The 21,581-nt window shown below is 37.9% G+C and overlaps 2 protein-coding genes across 3 annotated transcripts; both read left to right on the top strand.

Annotated features, from left to right (window-relative positions):
* Positions 1–9,355: 9,355 nt before the first annotated feature.
* Positions 9,356–10,424, top strand: ifng1r (interferon gamma related; the record flags this gene model as incomplete). Its single annotated transcript, XM_084406502.1, has 4 exons — positions 9,356–9,493; positions 9,743–9,805; positions 9,904–10,122; positions 10,270–10,424. 4 exons carry the CDS (start codon positions 9,356–9,358, stop codon positions 10,345–10,347), a joined length of 498 nt encoding a protein of 165 aa, XP_084262628.1. The 3' UTR covers positions 10,348–10,424.
* Positions 10,425–14,701: 4,277 nt separating this feature from the next.
* On the top strand, positions 14,702–16,911 carry ifng1 (interferon gamma 1). Of its 2 annotated transcripts, none has more exons than XM_084407597.1 (4): positions 14,702–14,965; positions 15,409–15,474; positions 15,665–15,868; positions 16,569–16,911. In XM_084407597.1, the coding sequence occupies exons 1-4, from the start codon at positions 14,837–14,839 to the stop codon at positions 16,704–16,706; spliced, it is 537 nt and encodes a 178-aa protein (XP_084263723.1). In that variant the 5' UTR covers positions 14,702–14,836; the 3' UTR covers positions 16,707–16,911. The 2 variants fall into 2 exon arrangements, with proteins under 2 accessions (XP_084263723.1, XP_084263722.1); XM_084407596.1 differs by having other exon boundaries at positions 15,409–15,486.
* The last annotated feature ends 4,670 nt before the right edge of the window (positions 16,912–21,581 follow it).

Here is a 21,581-nt window from a genome sequence, read left to right as displayed (position 1 = left end):
TGAGAGGTTCCCATTGTGCTTGTTTCCATGACCAAAGCTTTTCAATGGCGCTCCGGCGTAGACTGTAAATGATATAGCTTTCGGACGGGTGGTGTTCGGTTGCCTCTAATTACTGTTCAGAGTGCTAAATGTGACTAACTTTACATAGTCAACACAGTATCGAAGCACTGCACATAAGAACTGCACACTTGGCACAGAAGAAGACAGAATCATACTGACACTGTATTATTTGCCCAGTCACTTTAGATTTTAGACTGCACTGTTGGCTCCCTCTCGTGGCTCATATTTAGGTATTGCGCTTTCTGCTGAAGTAGAATATTTGCCAATTTTGGTAAGCAGTAAGCACAGAAGGCTATGTGCAAGCAAAGCATTCAGCCATAACATTTTAGTTCAATAATAATGATCAAAAGTTTATAATATATTCTTACTCAGAATAGGCTATTGCACAAAAACCAAGACTATTTAGTCTGCAATTATGTTTAAAATACTTAATATATATATATATATATATATGTGTGTGTGTGACTAACATTTTTCTTTTTCAAACAAATGTAACCAATCCTAAGGCAAACTCTACCATCACTGTCACTGTACACAGTTGCAGTTCCTGGAAGTTTTAGCACCGTGAATCGCGACCACAAACGTCTCTCTCGCATCGCCACTAAACAACCCAACCTATGCTCAGTTCTGGTGCAACGAAAGGGCAAGGGCATGCATATGCATATGCATATGCACACGCACACACACACACACACACACACACACACACACACACAATATAAAAATACACTGCTGTCTTTCTTAGACACAAAAGCTCCAATAAGCAACTGCTGCAACTGCTGCATCAAAACTGCAAGCTTGGAGTTTCAAGAGGTTGCCAAATGAAGTTTATACTCACAGCAACCAGCCAAGTCCTTGTATAGTTAGACACATTTACCTGTTAGAATCAATAACTAATGTGTAGTTAACTTAAATTTTTTAACTTATCACTGTGAAACGAGATAGTTATAAGAGATAAAGAGATAGTTATAAGAATGTCAAAGCTGCATAGAAGTATAAAATGACATGATGGTGAGTAAATGATGCCATTTTTTAACTACTTATCTCTTTAAAGTGAAAATTAAATCATAATTTACTCACCCTGGTGTTGTTCTAATGCCGTAAACCCTTCTTTCTTTAATGGACCACAAAAGAAAAAAACATCCAGTGAATAGCGACCAGCATCAAGCTTTTTTTTAAAAAGACGCAAAAGTGTCACAGAATGATCCCATGCGACACGTGCCATGTATCCCAAGTTTTCTGGGCGATAGGGTTTGGTAGAAAACAAACTGAAATGTAATGTATTCTTTAATGAAAATTCTGACCTTGGCTGTGGCGTTCTATGCACGGCTATGTGACGTGTGACGTATTAGCGCCGTAATTCACTCCGTCTCACCAAGAAAAAGCACACATGTTGTCAGAAATCAAGATTAATACAATCCATGTAACATGTACCTTCTTCTCTGAGGTGTTCGTCGTACCTAGAAGTTATCGCGTTCACATCTGTCAACTGCCATTCTGACAGTCATCAGACAAACGGAGCTCCGGTCTGAGATATTTAACTCGGTGAAAAAGGTTCACGGATACTTTTTTTGGGATTTCTAGGTGTTGTATTTCTTGTCACGTAAGCTATTTATTAACCTTGATTTCTCACAACTTGTGTGCTTTTTCAGGGCCTCTCGGAGTGAACTGCGGCAAATAAAAAATGCTCCTTTTGTGAACCGAAAAAGGGCCTACGGCATTAAAACAACACCAGGGTGAGTAAATGATGACTTCATTTTCATTTTAGGGTTCATTTTCTTCAATACAATATCCACGAATTAGTCTGTAAGCTTTGTAGTGACTTAATAAAGAAATAAAAGTAAGTGTTTTAGTAAATAAAGCAAATTAAAAACTATTATATGAATCGTAAACGTCAAACCATTATCACACATTCATTTGATTAAAATGTAAAAAAATTCTGCTCTCCTAGTAACTTTAGCATGAAACTCATTTCACCATAAATGCTTACGTAAATTGTAAATTGCCACCTCAAATCCTCCTTACAAAAGAGGAAAAAGGGGTGAGTGAGAAGTCGGATGAATGGTGACTCCAGTGCTCAGAAGCAGCAGTGCTAACCTGACCACAGCATGCTCACTGGAAACTCACAGTTAAGCTGCTACGCAGATGGAGAGGCTGCGGAGGAAACAGTTAGGTCATTGACTCAGTGACTCAGTTACTATACATCTAAATCACTCTCTTTTCCAATAAGGAGTGGAGACTGGAGAGTCCTTGACTGGATTTTATTTCGCTCAGTTTCTCTATGGCTGTCCAATACTTAAGTTTTTAACATGTATACTTCTCAGTCAATATAAATGAGCAGAATCACATCTGATAAAATGACATGGTTAAACCTTGCAGTGACACAGTTTCATTCTATCTTGACATACGGATGGTAATTGTTGGGGTCGGATGTGTATTGTGTGTCACAGTCACAGAAATGCCCACTTGTTGAAACTATTTGAGGCCTGATTGGCTGGTGGTTTTAGTGATTATTGTTTAAAATTGCTTAAAACTTTAGAATATTATGTCATTAATGAATCGGACACGCAACAAATGAGTTGTGACAAACAAATGAGTAACACAATATTCATTACTAGTAATCATTACTAGTTTAGCATGATCTTCACTTTAGAATTAATTATGCATTATTCAAATTAATTTTGAAACTGTATATAGTTTCTTAGTTGTTCTCTGGTAGACATGATTTTTTTTTTTAGTTATTGATTAGCTAATAGTTGATTAAACTGCATTCTGCTTTGTGCTATTACTGACTAATTTGTTAATATAGTTTATACTTAGTGTATATATTTTTTCTAGAATGCATATTGCATTACTCATTTGTTCATGTGAAGTTATTTAAACTGGACAGTAATTATAAAGTGTTACTGAATTTTTAAACAATTATCATTAAAACCACCAGCCAATCAGACCACAAAAAGTTTCCACTATATGGTTTCCACTATTAGTAGTTACTAGAATGCAACTCATGTGTTGCTCTGAAGTTGTTTATTAATGACGGAAAAGTTTTCTAAACTGTTTCCCTTTTCATTGAAATTACTTTACTTTTCTGAGCTATTTTTATACTCACATCCAGCTGCTCCCAAAGTGATTTCTACTAGTGGATGTATGTAAGTTCATTAAGCATAGGTCATCTCATTTACTGTATGAACATGATCCACAAATAGTTGACAATCAGAAAATGTCTTCTTTTTTTGTCATCATTTTGAACAACATATCTTGTTTTATTATTTGAAACCTAAAATATACCAAATTCCCTTTTAAGGAAAGTCCTATGGTGGCCATATTTGCAACACTATTGCAGCTATTTGGGCATCTAAGATCAAGTCCTATCTACTTGAATGGGGGAAACCTGAAATCTCAAAAACTGCTTGCCTAACTCACAATTAAATAACATATTTCAAATCAGCAACAAAATCTGCCTTAAACAGTCCCATAAATGTTGTTTCTTATGCTTAAAAAACATATCTTTCAGGCTGGACTAGCCAATGCACATGTGCAGTCTTCAGCACGCATCTCAGATAAGGTATCTCAGGTATCTTCTAAAGCAGGGGTGTCCAAACTCAGTCCTGGAGGGCCACTGTCCTGCAGAGTTTAGCTCCAACCCCAATTAAACACACCTGAACCAGATAATCAGACAGTGGCCCTCCAGGACTGAGTTTGGACACCCCTGTTCTAAAGCAACTGGAGCTTCTGACGGCAGCTGCAGTGACGCAATAACTTTATCAAGGGACTGGATCTGAGTCTAAAATCGCATACTGTCTGAATAGGTAGCCGACTACATTTGAATTTGAATCCACTTCGTGACTGTTAAAAAGTGCGCTCTATATCAGTGGTTCCCAACCCTGCTCCTGGAGTACCCCCAACACTGCACATTTTCTTTGTCTCCCTAATCAAACACACCTGTTGCATCAGCTCATTATCACATGGGTTAAAACCACTGCTCTATATAGTATGAATGAAATTGAGACCATGTTGTTACTGTCTCGTGACCTACCAGAGTCAGTTGCGTTGCTTCACTTCCATTCATAAATCCCCTCCCGTGGCCTTACAGGATAGTGAAGAGTCCATCGAAAACACACTTCAGAATGACAGAGGGAGATTGGGAGCTTTTAAAGAAATCAATTTCTAAGGACTACAGCAAACGGCCGGTAGGGACTACAAGACATTCCTCCAGGGTTAGTGACATCACTAACCCCAACATTTACATAAACCCCTCCTCTGGGAACACAATAAATAAAGGGGGCAAGGCCATTTTATGTTGCTTTGGAGAAGAGTTGTTGTGGTAGTAGAGTGTCGTTGCCGCCATGCCGTCGAAACGCTGTTATTTTCACCCAGATTGCAGGGTCACTTTGTTCTTCCTAAGGACGGTGGAGTTAGGGAGCAATGGTTACAATTTATTTTCAATTCGGTCCCTCATAATTATAATCCAAATGTCGCTCTCTGTGCTGCACATTTTCCGGAGGAAAAGTTTCCTGAATCTACATGAGTTAAATGCAGGATTCGCACAATGGCTTGTCCTGAAAGATGGAGCAGTTCCAACTTTAAAAACAGAAGCTGTTGTTTACGAGCCACAACCTGTAAGTATGATTTTTTCGTTGATGTGTTTTCCTGTAATAGTTCGTATTGTTAATTGCACGTTGTAGCAAGGAAGTAAACGAAGGACAACGCTGTTTGGCTCCACAAACCAGTTTGTTAAATGCTAATTCATACTTATCCGACAAACACATACAAACTTCTGTTTAATATCACCAGCACAGCGAACTTGGAATGTTAGTGGTTGTCGTTTATGTGATCAGTGTAAATTATTCTTTGATTATAGCTTTTATGGATTGTTTATCTACATGCTTGTTTATCTAACTTGTTACAGGCATGCTAAACATGGTTTTGTGTTTGATTTGGCTTCTGTTGTAAAGCCAATGTTTAGTGTTCGTATTGGGTTAATAGTTCTGGCGACAGATATTTGGCTACAATCATTCTAAAAATACAAAAGTAACAGTGCCATATAGTCAGTATCGATCACAGTAGATCAGCAGTCAAAAAAACCCAAAAAACATACCATTCTGAAACGTCCTTTAACAGCCGTTATTGAACAGGTTCTGCTCGATCCTCTCCACTAACATTCTCTGGGTCTGATTCGGGCTCAAATTGTTATGGCAATATTGACGCCATTGTTTAATACACCGAAACACAAACTACCGGTAAGGGTAAGGGGTGTGACGTTTCCGAACAACGTGCACTTTGCGGTTAGCGAATCACAACACACTGGACCAGCTAACCAATCTGAACCAATCGGGGGCTTCATAGAACCTGGAAATCATCCGACCGTTTTTACAAGGAGGGACCATAGACAGTAAAAGAAATGGACACAGCGACCCCATTGGATTCAACGGAGAAAAGTGAAGTCAATTAGAAGCACTCACTTCCTGATGGCTGACTGTACTGCGCAGACTCAAACTGAGCTTGACGACGTAGATGTGACGTGAGCAACCTGTCTGTCTTCTAGTAGCTGTGCCAAGAGAAATCTGAATCATTCCCTTCCGAAACTTGCAGAGACGGAGAGTGTGAGTAGGAGGTGTCCATGAGCTAGGAGCAGGAGAAACTTTTGCTAAGTATTCTGATTAATTATTTTGTCATTTTGCCTCCGCGTCCCCCCGATTGCCCGCGAGCTTCTCCTCCTGTCCATACGGTAATTTATCTACTGTACGACAGAGATTCGCATGGTTATGACGCAATCGTTGACCTATTTTTACAAAAACTGCTTCTACGGGGCCATAACGTAAGATGCAAGGTAATGGAGCCTTTTATACATTTTCATGTTTCTTTAGAAATAAATAATGGACAAATGGAGTCTTTAAACACCTCAGATGTAAAGTTATTTGCTGTCAAAGTGACGCCAAAATGAATGGGAGTCAATGGAATGCTAACAGCAGGTGATGGTCTGCTAATCAATGGCGGCCCCCGGGGAAGCTTCAGTTTTTTCTGAAAGATTACCCCCTTGGGAGGGACAGAGCAGTGTAGAATAATGGTTAAATATGTAAAAAATAATCCGAAGCATGAACACGTTACAGTGCACCCCACAAACACAATCAAGCCTTTGAAAAAAGGTGTTTTACCACCCCTTTAAGTTCAACTGCTCGTTAACGCAAAATCTAATTAGCCAATCACACGGCTGCAACTAAATGCCACTTGGTTTGATATTTTAGGTTTAAAGATTTGCAGCTCTTTTTTTGTCCTCCGAATGTTAGGTTAAATGTTCTGCGCTGTATGTGGGCCTATAAATTATAATGCAATCATATGTGCACAAAAAACTAAATAATAATAAAATAAAAAAGTATCTATAGTGAGATTTTTGTATGCACAAGGAGTCTGACAACAGCCGGTATGCTCCACATGGAGATCTAATGTCACCATCATTGAGTCCATCTGTGATACATGAAGAAACAGAAAAAAACTGAGACAGACTAAATGCGAAAGAACTGCAGAAACGTCTACAAGACGCTTGAAGAAAGATGGTGAGATCAGATATCTGTGTGGTGCATACCGGATGTTGTCAGACTCCTTGTGGAAACAAAAATCTTGCTTTCCAAAATTTATTACAATTAATGGCTAAATTAATGTTTGGAAATGTCAACTGATATTCCCTACTGACACACTACAGCAAAAGATAAACAACTGGCTTAAAACCATAGAAATATACTCACTCAAAAGTGGCATTTAGTTCGAGTCACCCTACACTCTTCTATAAATGAGTTTTGTCTTTCGAGGAATGACTTTGCTACTATTTGCATTTCCAGTCCTTCTGACAAATGTAACACATCCTGGACCCTTAAATTAGTTTCATCTGCTGTTTAAATCTTAATCAGCCACTTTCACCCAGTGATGCCAATTATTGATGCCAGATAGCATTTTCATTCTTTCCAATCCATTTATCTAATTTATTCACAGTGGTTTTAAGTGTAGAGACAGGCTCGTTTAAGATGATTTCTGAGGTTCAGATTCAGAGAAGTGATGCTGCCACACCACAGTATGTCTGAGGGAATTCCACTGAAAAAAAAAAAAAAAAAACTGTGGCCACAGGCAGTAAAATTAAAATTAAGCAAATGTACATCACCAGAGATCAACCACCAGTTCTATAGAAATATTACTTTTAATATATTACTCATAAGTCACTTATACATCATATTGCATTGAAGTTGAATATTTTATCCTTGAATCCTTAACTTTGGTGTTTTGAGTGCCATGCATTGCTTTTTGAGCTAAAGAAACACCATACAGTGCCATAAAGATATTACCAAAAGTGCCCATTGTATGGAAGACCAGGTTTGAATTGAAGGAAAAATCATGATTAGGACTTAGAATGAGATAAAAAGTTACAAGTTAATTTTAATTTCGACTTATATATTATAATTATGACTTATGCATTATTCTGATTTACCAAAGCATAAAAAAAAAAAAATTTTTTTGCAGAAATGGGCTTCTTTACATCAATGGTATACTTTTAATAACACAACAAACATGTTGGCCATATTAGATATAAAAAACACACCCACTAACATGTTTAATGTTCTAAAAGGATAAATATGATATGCTAGAGTCATAGTTCACCTCAACCAGTTTCTAGTTTGTTGGGTGGCTTGCGACCATGGCAACATTCAATAAACACTTATGTCTTGTGTAATCATAGTGAATTCAGGTTGATTGGGACACTTTTTCCAATGGCAAATGTAAATATATATATAAAAAGATGTTCAAACCAGTAAAACTTTGAAATAAAAATAAATAAATAAAGTTTAAGAATAAAAGGTGTCATTTAAAAGCTTGCTGGCTAAAAAGCATCCATAAAATTGTTAATTTAAAATCAAGATAGCAATACCCATTAGAGATGAGAAACTTGGACAGCAATACATAAAATAACCTTCTAAGATCACTTTATTTTTCATATTTTAGTGCTCTGCAATGGAGAAGGGACAATGATATATTTGGAAGAGTGATAGATTGGGAAACATCCCTTTATAAGTCAGACTCAAACCTATATCACTCACATGGGCACCTAAGACTTCAATGTGCCAAGCATGTATGCAACTGCTGAACTGCTGAATGCATTTTGCAGACACTTTTATCCAAATAATCTACATTGCATTCAAGGTACACATTTTATCAGATTATGCCTTCCTTGGGAATCAAACCCACAACCTTAAAACTGTTAACGCTTCACTGTTTGAGCTACAGGAACTCCCAGACTTATAGGAGAAACAGTTCCTGAAACTTGCACTGTACTGCACTGTATGCAAAATCCATACCACAGCATATACTATGCACAATTTCATTTAAATCAACATGGTTTTAAGATTTCTGAGGTTCAGATTCAGAGAACTGATGTTTGTTGCTGCTACTGCACCACAGTATGTTTGAAGGGGAATTCAACTGAAAAAACTATGTGGCCACAGGCAGTAAGTTGAAGCTTAAGCAAATTTACATCACCACAAATTAACCACCAATGCAAAGTAATGCATATGGGATAAAAATGTTATAGTGATAATTTAGCAATTGATTTATAGAATGTTTTTCAGTATGCATTTGCAGCACCAAACACACACAGCTACATATGCATATGCCAACATGTGCACTTTCTCACATATAAACAAACACTTGTGGTCAAAAATGCATATGCAACTTATGCAGACTCATGCAGGTACATATGTGCACACATGCATTATTAAAACAAACAAACAAACAAACAAACAAACAAACAAGGAAAACAGATGGCCATTGGATATAGTTGTTGCAAATAAACCCATGCAGCTAATAACCACTGATAAGACGTTTCGATTTCACACAAAACAAAAAATTAGATCTGATAATGAGCAAACTTTCGGTTTGCTATTGACTCATTGGGAGCGCATGTCAACAAACCCCCAACCCAGTTTCTAACAGTCCGAAAAGCCGAAAACCATAGCTTTTCTAGAAAGGCCACTGCGACCTTGTGAATTGTTTGAGTTGCTCCCGGGGTATGGGATTAGTGACGTGACGTCACTTGAGAGCATCTCATCTTTGATAGGAAACCTTCATAGAAAAGTAGCCCACAGAAACCCCAAACCCCAAGCGCATCCACTGCCGCCTTCATACCGTTGCTCTTTTTTGGTTGTGCATCTATATAAACCCCCGGCCACTTTCCGATCATCAACACTCACCTGCTGACTAGCATCAGTTCACAACCTCTTGTTTAAAGTCGCTTGAAACACGAACACAAAGAATGGATTCTTGGCTCAACATGGTGCTGATGTGTGGACTTCTGTTAATAGCATCTCTTCAGACAACCAACTCGCTCAGATTTAGACGGTCCGAGATCAAACCACTTGAGAAAAATATCCACCATCTGCAAAAAGATTATGTAAGTGATATCTACTGTCATGAACTTCTGCAGCGGGTTTGAAAGCAATTCAGTTTGTGTATGCAAGATGAATCACTTATAATCCTATTCATATCTGTATGCTATAGTTAGGTCTTGCAGCTAATATTAGAAAGAAGAGACCTATTGCGCAATAAGCTTTGTGACACTTTGATCTTAGATTAGGGGTTAATATTCACAAGAGATGCACATTCATTCATAACGTCGCTGTTTTATGCCCACTTTCTTTAGAAAACAGATGGCACAGAATGGGTTTCAAAGTCTGTTTTTACTTCTTATCTGGACAAGCTGAATGTAAGTTTTTACTGTGCAAAAGGCTAAAATATGAAAATGCTATTGAATGATATATATGCCTTTGTATATTTCATGCTAATGATATTTGTTTCTCTTAGTCCATGGCTTCCTGCACTTGTCAGACGCTGTTGCTTGAAAGAATGCTGAACATCTATGAAGATATGTTCAAAGACATGAAGGAGAAGTCTAATAAGGAAGTTGTGCAACACAGTCTAAGATATGTAATGAGGGAGGTGGACAAGCTGAGACACAATTACAGTACAGAACTTGAAGTATGGAGACAGCTTCAGAACATGAACAGAACATTGAGCACTGAGGTAAACATAAAGAGAAAGTCCTGTCTTCATTGTGAAAAGTGTACATTTTTAGTTGTTGAATTGCTGTTTATGATATAATATGATATCAGGCAATGTGATATCTAATATGTGATATGATATCTAATACATATCTTTGTTCTCCCTCAGGTGAAAAATGAAACCATCCAAAAAGGAGCATTGAATGACTTTCTTATGGTGTTTACAGAGGCAGAAAAACACCACTGAAAAGATCCAGAAGTCCTGTCTTTCATTTAGTATACATGTGCTTTGTTATTGTATTAGCCTATTTATTTATAAATTATGTGGAAATAATTATTTATTTTTTACTTTATAATGTACTATACTACACCATCCATAACTTAAAATCTAACTTATTCTCATCGCAAGTGTGTTTGCATCATTTACAGTGTACAGAAATGGGGAATCATGATTTCTAACTGGATTTGCTTGAAATATTTTGTGAGCTTCACTGGCTAAATGGTTAATAACAATAAAAATAATTTTGCATTCAATCACGGCTCGGCTTGTTCAATAACAAACTTTACTTTACAATGAGCTAACCCTAAACTCGACCTTAAACCTACCCATCCCCTTGCTGCCTGGAAGGCGCCGTTGTTGGCTAAAAACACCAAACACCTTTAAATGACATTACACACAAACGTACACAAAATACAAAAATATTCAAATAAAGGCTGGAAGACACTGCATGGTTTTAGCACAGATTTTTGGCCGATTTGCTGTCTAAAAGAAGTTGAGGCTAGTTGCTGAAAGTCAGAGCCAGTCTGTAAATATTGGTCAGTTCAAAGAAAATTATGTAGCGCATGTAGGAGGATATCAAACATTTTATTATTATTTTCATTTGTTATGCTACACCTAGCAATGTTTCTACATGTTATTGGGTTTGGAATGACTCAAAAGTCTGGTAGTGTGTGATCTGATTTGTTTAGTGTATGATGTCCTCATTTACAAAGTCAGCAAGTGTATGATACCTAGTGTTTCAGATTTTAAAAGTCATGTAGGCTATAGTGTATTCCATCCTCAAGTACTTGACACATTAAGGGGTGAATGTCATTCAAACAAGCTCTAAACTGCGAAAGAAAATTGTATTTGATTGTTTGAACCAGAACCACAGATAAGTGTTCCTGTAGCTTAAACAGTAGAGCAATGCCTATTATAGCACAGGAGCGTCAAAACCTGGGCTGTTCCTCAATACCAAGTCCCGGAGGGCCACTATCCTGCAGAGTTTAGCTCCAACCTTAATTAAACACTCCTGAATCAGCTAATCAAAGTCTTCAGACTGACTAGAAACAGATAAGCTGTGTTCGAAATCCCCCATACCCTCATTCACTCTTCCCTACATTACTCCACTAATATAGTCCAATTCAATTCAGTTTCAATTCCACTTGATGGAGTGAATGAAAACGAGTAAGCAAATTCGGACACTGAGTGCCCCGGAAGGGCTGCCGCTTTTGCATATTTTGTGCTTGCTGTTTAATAAATATTTGAAACTTAGCAAACTGGTGGATCCAGTAGTAATGAGTCATGGAAAACTAGCATGTATAAACCTTAATAAATCTTATTTACCTGTATGATATTACACTGTACCCACATTGAACCAGCAGTTTGGAAAATGAATGGATGGATGAATCCACTGCGGGCGCTATCTTCTGCCGAGATGCGGGAATTCATTCGGCATGACCTTCACAATGCATGGGTATTCTCTAGCCGTTGAGTGTACATCAGTTGTACACTCGTTATTGCGGTGCATTATGGGATTGAATGAGTGCAATGGTACGGACACCACTATGGCTGTCCTCTCAAATAGGCCTAGTGCCCAATTTAAAGGTATAGGGTATTTATTGGGAGATACAAGGGTCCGTGTCTCTACCATAGGAGAAAGCGTAATGGCTAACTTAGATCATGTGTGCCTTGATAACCCATTACATTACAGCCTTGACGTCACTGAACTTCATTCAGAGTTGTGTGACAGTCAATCACTGATTGTGGATACCATAGAAATGAATGAGAAGTGCCGTAAACGTAATCATACCTGTTGTGCAGGACTTTTTTTTATAAAACAGTGTTTTTTTCAGTGTAAACTCTAAAAATAGTTAAATCCAAAACTAATTTTTAAGAGCAAACATGGTAACACTTTACAATATGGATGCACTAATATGCATTAATTCATGCTTAACTAATGCACAGATAATAACATGTTAATGTGTGACTTGAATGGGTCGAAGCCATGTATTATAACCTCCAGCTGTCTGCTTTAATGAATCATTAGCTAATGATTTGCAAAGGTATAATTATGTCATGACTACTTGTTGAGGCACATGACTATTAACTAATTGTTAAGTAATATGTTCATTTGGTTTTGACATCCACACTAAGCCATGGATTTCAATTTCCAGCCCTCTACAACTGGGATTCCACTGGAATATGTCGGTTTAAGCTTGAGGTCTAGGATTTAGAGGCGGAGCACTGAGAACATGTGGCCGGGCACTGCTATTTCGTAAGTCTAGACCAGACAAAGATAATAGAACCCATTATAATCAGTGATACTACACTGGAAGCGGCGTGACACAGCACAACAAAACCACAAACTGATACCACATTCTATTTCGGACGCACTCCAAGCTCTTGTGCTACTTCCGTTGCGAAGGACAAATAGACTTGCAATGGTCTGTCATGTCGTGTAGACAGCTGGTCGCATTTGTTCGGCGTAGTGAAGCCTCTCCTCTGTCCACATTCATTTAAAAAAACTGTGGTCTCCTTCCCTGCATACTGCAGTGTTAGCAGACATTACACTTGCCGGAGTGGCTTTGCTTTCCAGGTAAGTGTGTTGGAGCTGGTTGGAGCTAAACTCATGCAGCAGGATGTTGGCCCTCAAGTCTTTTCTATGTAATTCCATTATTGAATATTTGGTTACAGCCTCATATGTCAACAGATGTTTAAAACATCCTTAGTGATGGATCACTTTAGTCTCCTGCTGCATCTTAAGTCCTTGTCAAATGGAACATTTTCACACACACAAAAAAATCTTAAAGGATACATTTAGAATGATAAGAATTTATCTTTGATAAACCATCCAACCACCACTACAATTAATTATCCTATTGGTTTACACTCAGAATCCCAGTAAATCTTCAAAATGAGGTGATTGAATATATTTGGCAAAATATGGATTATTTTTTTGCTGATGATTAACAACAATGAAACCGTACAAAAATGACAAGTAAGCGGTTCTTAGAAGGAATATCCTTTTAGGTTTCCACGTGGTCTGTATGATGTATAATGAGGAGTCTGGGGTGACACCTCTCTACAACCACAGCCGCGGAAAATCAACCACGGCGATGATGCTGTACAGGAAAATTAGACATGCCTCCAACATTGAGGTCCGGAGTTTCTGAGTGACGGCTGATAGGAGTTCAAGTCACACTTTTCCTACTTTTTATGACGTATATGTACATGCGGGATTTTCTATCATTTACGGTTTTGGTTTAACCATAACGAAATTGTTTGGAGGAGCTTAATCATGACAAAAATCTGCAATTCTGCAATCTGCAATTAAGCCAAGTCAAGACACACTTCTTCAGATTTCAGATGGCCTTCCTAGATACATATTCTTACCTAGATGTACCATCACCTCAACTGACCTACTAAGAAAGTAGCTTCCTCTTTGCGTAACCGTACCTGTCTCGCACTACTCATCACTTTTGAGTCTGTCTTCCTCTTGTTCTCTTTCTCTGTCACTCTCTCTCTCTTTCTCTGCGTGTAAAGGCTGAGCTGATGAAGTGTTAAAACCTCAAACGCTGGTTGCATTTCCTTATGAGCAACAGTGCAACTCAGTTCTTCTGACATCAGAAAGCCAAAAAGGTCCTTCTTTATCTATATAATCTCTTTTCATCATCTTAGCCCTGTATGTGGCAGGTCACATGTGTGATTCTGAGGAACTTCTAATGAATGTTTCAGCCCACTTTTGTTAATTTTTCCACCAGCTGCATCTAAAAGAGATAAAGCATCAAGGTTAATCACTCTTATATTTATAACATCAGAAGTCTCATTTAACTAAAATAACATAAACTTGTGATTTCCTAGCTATCAGATTGCACAGAAGAGCTGTGTGAAAAGTGTATTGCATGCCAATGCTTGTAGACGTTGAAAATGGAATAAGAGAAGAAAATTATGCAAGTGGGGCTAAATTTGGTGCAAGGTCATTATTACACCCTAGGATAAGAAAAAGCTACTACTTCCTTCCCTACTGGCAGTTATTAATGCACACGCATCATTGGAGTGGCCATACCTGCATTGACGTTTAGGCCCAGGAGGCCCGAACACCTTACTGAATCACCAAAAAGATTCCAGACCACAAAACCACCAACAGCCCCGCCCAGTGGCATCCACGGGATTCCAGCCGAGAAGATGAGTGGTGGGCTCAATGGTGCAGAGCAGTATCATGGTGCATTGTGATTTATAGGAAACTTCGGCTGAAAAAGCCACACAACTTCACACCTAGATCACAGCTCGCTCGCTCGCTTGCTCTCACACATAACTATAAATACCCCATTCACTTGAACAGATGCATTCAGACCATCACCAGGACACGAGAACAGTCGGGTGTCGCTCAACGGTGTCAAAGACAACTTCGACTTTTAAAAGATAGGAATACAAAACTTTAAACTTCAGCGAACACCTGAAACTAACAAGGACTATGATTGCGCAACACATGATGGCCTTTGTCTGGGGAGTATGTTTGATGACTTTGGGATGGATGACATATGCCGAGGCCAGCGTCCCGGAGAACCTGGACAAGAACATTGATGAGCTGAAAGCGTACTATGTAAGTAGACCAGTTCGATTTTCCTTCATATGTCACATCATAGACAGGAAGTGAAAAAAAGAGTTCAAAAAGTTAACTAATAGGGATAGATAAAGGTGTACTGTTCCAGGATACAGCCTGCAAGATATTCAGAGATGGGCCGCAAACAGTTTTGAATAAGCTGGCTTTACAAACTAGTCAAGTTTTACTGAAATTGGATGGTTAAGAGGTAGTATAATACAAACCAGGAAGTATAGTCTACCATCCATTGAGACTGAAACTCCTACATATGGGCCTTTCTTGCATGGTGGAAAATGTCTGGTCTGTAGGTTGAGTTTGGGTTTCAGATGCTAATAATAATAAACACATTCATCTGATTAAGTGAGAAGAGATAAGAGTTCAAAATGACTTCTGAAGTCTAAAACAGTAACCGATATAAACGATGACCTTTTCATTTCTTCCAGATAAAAGATGACCGTGAGATACACAACGCACACCCTATCTTCCTGCGGGTCCTGAAAGACTTAAAGGTGAATCTTGAGGTAAATAGCCTCTTTCAAAAAGGCTGAATTGCTTGGTATTTGCACCTTTGTGATCTAAAATATTGAAAAGATACCAGTGTAGCCTTTCTAAACCAAAGGGTATGTTTTGATACATCCTGTATGGGATATCCTGTGTTGACTGCACATTGTGCTCATGTGTGTTGTTTTTGTGTGGCAGGAAAGTGAACAGAATCTACTGATGAGCATCATTATGGACACATACAGTAGGATATTCACTCGCATGCAGAACGAGAGCCTGGATGAAGCTACAAAACACAGATTGGCACATGTTCAAGAGCATCTGAAAAACCTGCAAGTAAACTACTTCCCAGGCAAGAGTGCAGAGCTCAAGACATATGCAGAAACCCTATGGGCGATTAAGGTGAGATTACAGTTTCAGATTCTGTGAAACCTAACTTGACACCAAGAAGCACTGAACACCAAAACTTCAGCCCTATATATAGATATATAAAAGTATGCTTTTTCATACCTGCCAATGGCCAGGTAACTTAGAAATTTTACTGGCCCTAAACGAACTGGTCATATAAAGTAATATTTAAATGTATATATATATATATATTGTTCCTTGAAATCTTACCATCAACCGGTGGGTAACATTTTGGGACAACACTCACCAAAGCAGATTTTTACGTGCATTTGTATTAATTTTGGACCATGAGCATGGGACAGTCAAGAACATCTGCACAAAATTAGCACAGCTAAAAAGTGGCAGGAATATTTGCCTCATATTGTCACTACATTTTATCCATCACATTTGAAACATTAAATTGGAACTGATATTTCGCTACATTTTGAATGTGACCTTGGTTAAAAGGCCACCTTTGGTAACCACATGAAAGGAGTCTTATTTCTAAAAGTGCGTAATCAAGGTTCGTGTGCCAGGCTTTTTGAAACTACGTTTTCCATTACAATGCACACTAAATTTGCTAGATACTGCTTGATAAAATTCAAAAACATACAAGTTAGAGTGAAAATTTCACTTTTTTTACTTTGCATCCACTTAGAATCAATAAGATGCCATTATAAAGACATATCACTGATTAAATGCTTTGCAATTGCAGGAAAATGACCCAATCATCCAGCGCAAAGCCTTGTTTGAGCTCAAGCGTGTCTACAGAGAAGCAACACAGATGAGAAACCTGAAGAATAAAGACCGCAGGAGACGCCAGGCCAAAAGCATCAGGAGGCAGAAGTCTTAGTAGATCTTGATCATTATTTAAAGAATGGTGGAAAATCAGTGTTATTTATTCTATTTATAAAGCTTATGTTGTGCACACATTGTGCGCAAGAGATAATTGTTCAAACTGACAGTATTTATTTGTTCTTATTTATTTGAAAAAATCACTGTAAACTATGCTAGTTGCATAGCAAAAGTTGTAAGGTCTATGACTAAATAAAACAATTTTTTTAAATAATGCTTGTGCTGATTTAATTGACTTTATAAGATATGCCAGTCTACATGCCAATATATTGTTTCTATTTGACACAGTAATGTCTCCTGTCCTTCCCCAGGATTTGAAACTCTTTGTCATCAGCTTCATTGATTGAAATTTGACTTAGCCCACACATGTCTCTGAATGTCACATTACATATTAAAGTGCCACTGAAAGCAAAATAAATCATGACTTCATCATCATATTACACGTTTGAACACCAAAGTCAACACATATAGGGAAGCCCTGAGGAAAAGGACACTTATGTCGCACTTAAAGATGTGAGAATGTCATTGTATGAGATACAAATATCAAACCAAGTGCCATTTTTAAAGACAGCAGACCATTCACACTTTTCCAGCAAAAAAGAAAAGAAAAAAAAAAAGAAAAACTTGACATTCATTGGTTAAAACTGATTAGATAAGTGAAGTAAATTTTGAGAAAAGAATCATTTTTTTGCTTAATTTTACATTTTGTATCTGAATACCTTTTAAGACTACTGTAATCCGCTCGTGGTCATGTTAACATAGCACACTCTCTTCCTTCACTATTTTATTTCTATTTAAAAGACTGTCAAGTGACCTACCTGCATGTGAAATATAATACTACTCTTATACAATTCTTACGGGAATTCCAGGCAAAAAAAAAAAAAAAAAAAAAAATTCATTAAACAGGTTTGGCCCCATCTGTTTATGTAAGCAAAGCTTGTCGTTCACATTGCAACTACACACCACAAACAATTAATACATTTAAGGTTTCATTACGTATTGTTTGACTGCCAGGAAAATAGAGGTCTTCTCATGTCAAGTGGGTGGGGAAAGCGGCCGGTCTTTGTATATTTTGCAGACACTGTTTGAGTTAACAATTAGCATGTGACACAGTGATTTTCCTTGCTGCTTCAATCTGGCTTATACTACTTATGGTTTGGTGCTGGTCTAACTGCTGGACAGCATAACCATGCACTTCACCAGCAAAACTTGATGCTGGTCAACCAGCATGGTCTTTTTTTGGAAGCTAGTTGACCAGTTATGCTATTTAAGCTTAAATGCTGGGTGATGATACCAGCACCTTACACTGAGGACCATATTTCACTATAGAAGGAATGATGATGCAAGTGTTATTTCTCAGCAAAGGGTTTTTAACTGTTGGTGATGCATTAACCACAAACCAGCAGCATGAGAGTATAGATAAAAGTCATACTCACACTTGAACAGCATCCATGATTTACTGCTGTCAAGAGATGTCATTTGCACTTTGCACAGAAAACCTCATGGATCTAAGCATGGTAAAAAAAAAAAAGTTTTGCCTTTTGCTTTAAGAGTCATGAAACTACCCATTTCAACACATGCCAGCTCTCACCACAGTTTTGAAAAACGCTGCAGACAGCACTGTCTGCGGTCCAGCCAGTTTATTTCACTTTAATGAGGTTAACAGTATCAAAGGTTCTCACAGATGCACAATATATAAGTGCATGTAAGCAATATATATGATTGTCTGCATGGTGCTTAAATATAAAGGTGTTGCATAGCTTTCCCACAGTGTTATACGGCAACAGACTTTCCAAAATGTCTGAGCAACAGGGTAAATTTCGAGGTTTATGCTGACGGGTTCTGTTTCATATAGATTGTGCATATGAGTTGCTTTTGAAATAGAACCCGTCAGCATAAACCTAGAAACTTATATATGAGTTGTATATATATATATGAGTTACCTTTAAAAAAATGCTATTCTGGGATGTTGATTCAAAAATTCATACCCCTTAATTACATTTTTTTTCCCACATTTTGTTGTGTTGCAGTCTTATGCTAAACTGCTTTATATTGTGTTAACTTTGCAAATGTATTAAAAATAAAAAACTGAAATGAATACATTGTATAAGTATTGGTACCTTTTTCTGGGACACTTGAAATTTAGCTTAGGCCAATTTTGCTTGGATCAACTTTGAGAAGTTCCTACACTTCAATTTAACCTGTGGAAAATTAAACTGAATAGGTATGATTTAGAAAAGTATATACCGCTCAATAAAATAATAATAGCTTCTTCTTCATCTTTAACAGCTGAATATGCATATCAGAGCAAAAACCAAGCCATGAAGTCAAAATAACCTGTTGAGCTCATAGACAGGATTGTGTCAAGACACAGACCTAGGAAAGACTACGAAAAAAAAAATGCTGCATTGAAGGTCCACGGAAGCAAGTACCCTCCATAATCCTTAATGGAAGAAGTTTGGAACAACCAGGACTCTTCCTAGAGCAGGCCTCCTGGCCAAACTGAACAATCAATGGAGAAGACCTTGGTTAGAGAATCAAGAAGCTGATTGTCACTCTAGTTGAGCTCCATGATCATATATGGAGATGGGACAAACTTACAGAAGGACAAACATCACTGCAACACTCCACTGATCCAGGCTTTATGGCAGAGTGGCCAGACTCAAGCCTCTCCTCAGTGAAGACACCCGAAAACCCACTTGAATTAGCAAAAAAAGCACCTAAAGGATTCTCTCAGACTGTAAGAAACAAGATTCTCTGGTCTGATGAATCTCAATTCCAAGCATCATGGAGGAAACCAAGCACTACTTTTCACCTGCACAATACCCTCCTAACAGTAAAGTGTGGTGGTAGCAGCATCATGCTCTGGGGGTGTTTTACAGCGACAGGGTAGAAGGAAAGCTCAGTGCAGCAAAATATAGAGATAGCCTTAATAAAAACCAAGTCCACATCACTCAGAACCTCAAACATGGCAGAGGGTTCAACTTACAACAGGAGAATGACCCTATGAGCACTTAGATAAGAGTAAAAAATGGAAGAGTGGCTTATGGACAACTCTGTGAATGTCCTTGAGCCCAGACTTGAACCCAATCGAACAGCTCTGGAGAAACTTGAAAATGTCTGTCCACCAATGGTCCCCATCCAACCTGACAGGAAAAGAATGACAGAAAATGCAGATGTGCAAAGCTTGTCTCATATAACCCAAAATACTTGTGGCTGTAAAGTACTGTAAGAGTTTAGGGTAGAAATACTTATGCAATATACTTTTTTTTCTCTCTCGGTTTTCTTGTTTAATACATTTGCAAAGTTGTCACAGTGTTATTTTCTCAAGTGGTGTTAAGTAATGTGTTAGAAATAGAACCCGGGGTTGTCAACATAAACCTAAAAACTGACTCGTAAAAAATGTTCCCTGTTGCCATATAGCACTGAAGCTATGCAACACCTTTATATTTTAACACCATGTAGGCAAACACGTGCAACCCTTGTTTCTATATATTAATTCATAGTGTCTGCAGCATCTTTAATATGTTAAAGTCATAGTAGCAAGGTATGTTGTTATGGGAAGAAGGAGGCGGGAACCCGCTGAACGTTCTCAAAGTTTAATAAAAAAAAAAAAAATACAAAATGAAAGTAAAGGCGGCAGCCTCTCGCGGACGACTGCTGCGCACACACATAATAAAACATTAAAAAAAATCCAGGCCTGGTCCTCTCTCGTCCTTCACTTCCGCTCCTCCGTGAGAGATACGAGACTGGTGCGTCGTGCAGGTGTCGCTCATCATCAATCACGCCACCGGTCTCGCGTCGTTTTCCCACGGCCCTCGTCCTCGTCCTGCTCGTCCACAGTCATTTGACAGAGAAGACAGGAAAAAATAGAAATATGATCCTGTAAAGAAGGCTTTTATGGCTTTCAGTCCATGTGTGTTAACTCTGAGGTCATGTATATGCTAGTGTACGGTACTTATTGACTAAAGATTGATAAATATACATGTTTCAAATTTACAGTCTTTCTCTTGCAGAAACTGACCAAACAATATTGATGACTCATCCTGCACTACTCAGATTTTTGTCCAATCAAATGAATGAAAATGAAAATTATATATATATATATATATATATATATATATAAACAGCAAATCATGGTTTGTGGCTGGGATGTAACTTAACCCAGTGAGCCTTGATTTATGGTGTGTGCTTACATTTTTAAATGGCCCAGTACATAAAGGAGAAGTTGAGATTCCTTTCATTTTTAAGCAGCTCAAACTGCTTCCTGTTTACATCTACCTACATTTCAAAGAAACAGGGTAAACGCTGATGAAGTGAGGATAAGACAAACATAATATCTCTGGAAATCCCCCCCTTCCCCTTGCCCCTCCCCTCCCCTCCCCTCCCCTCCCCAAACCTATATTCCTTTGTCACTTCTCATTTAATATATGCTGAGTGCATGACAACAGAAGTTGGAAATTCCTTGGGTGTGGGGATTGCACGCCACAGCTTTTTGGAAATTCGTTTTTAAGGGCAAATAGACATAATTGAAAGTTTAGTTGGAATTTGCTGTGTTAACCGAAGAAATAAGACTTAAATAAATAAAATAATATTTATTTAATTTGTCCACTAACAAGTTGACCTAATTGCATCACTGGAGAATTCAATAATTTTTCTGAAACATTTCCATTATAATATATAATTTGCGAAAACATTTCAAATGATGTATTGTGTTTATTAAATTTACGTAGTGGAAATGTTGTCTTTGTCTTGCCAAGGCTAATTTCATAGCTAGCAATTTTTATCCCTAAATAGAGATACATAATTTGAAAAGATGCACAATTAAAATGTTCACGTGATGTTTACCTTGATTTTTCATTGTTTTTTTATG

Source organism: Rutilus rutilus, assembly GCF_951802725.1.
Source record: "Rutilus rutilus genome assembly, chromosome: 4".
NCBI lineage: Eukaryota > Metazoa > Chordata > Actinopteri > Cypriniformes > Leuciscidae > Rutilus > Rutilus rutilus.
This window is presented reverse-complemented; position numbering and strand designations above follow the sequence as displayed.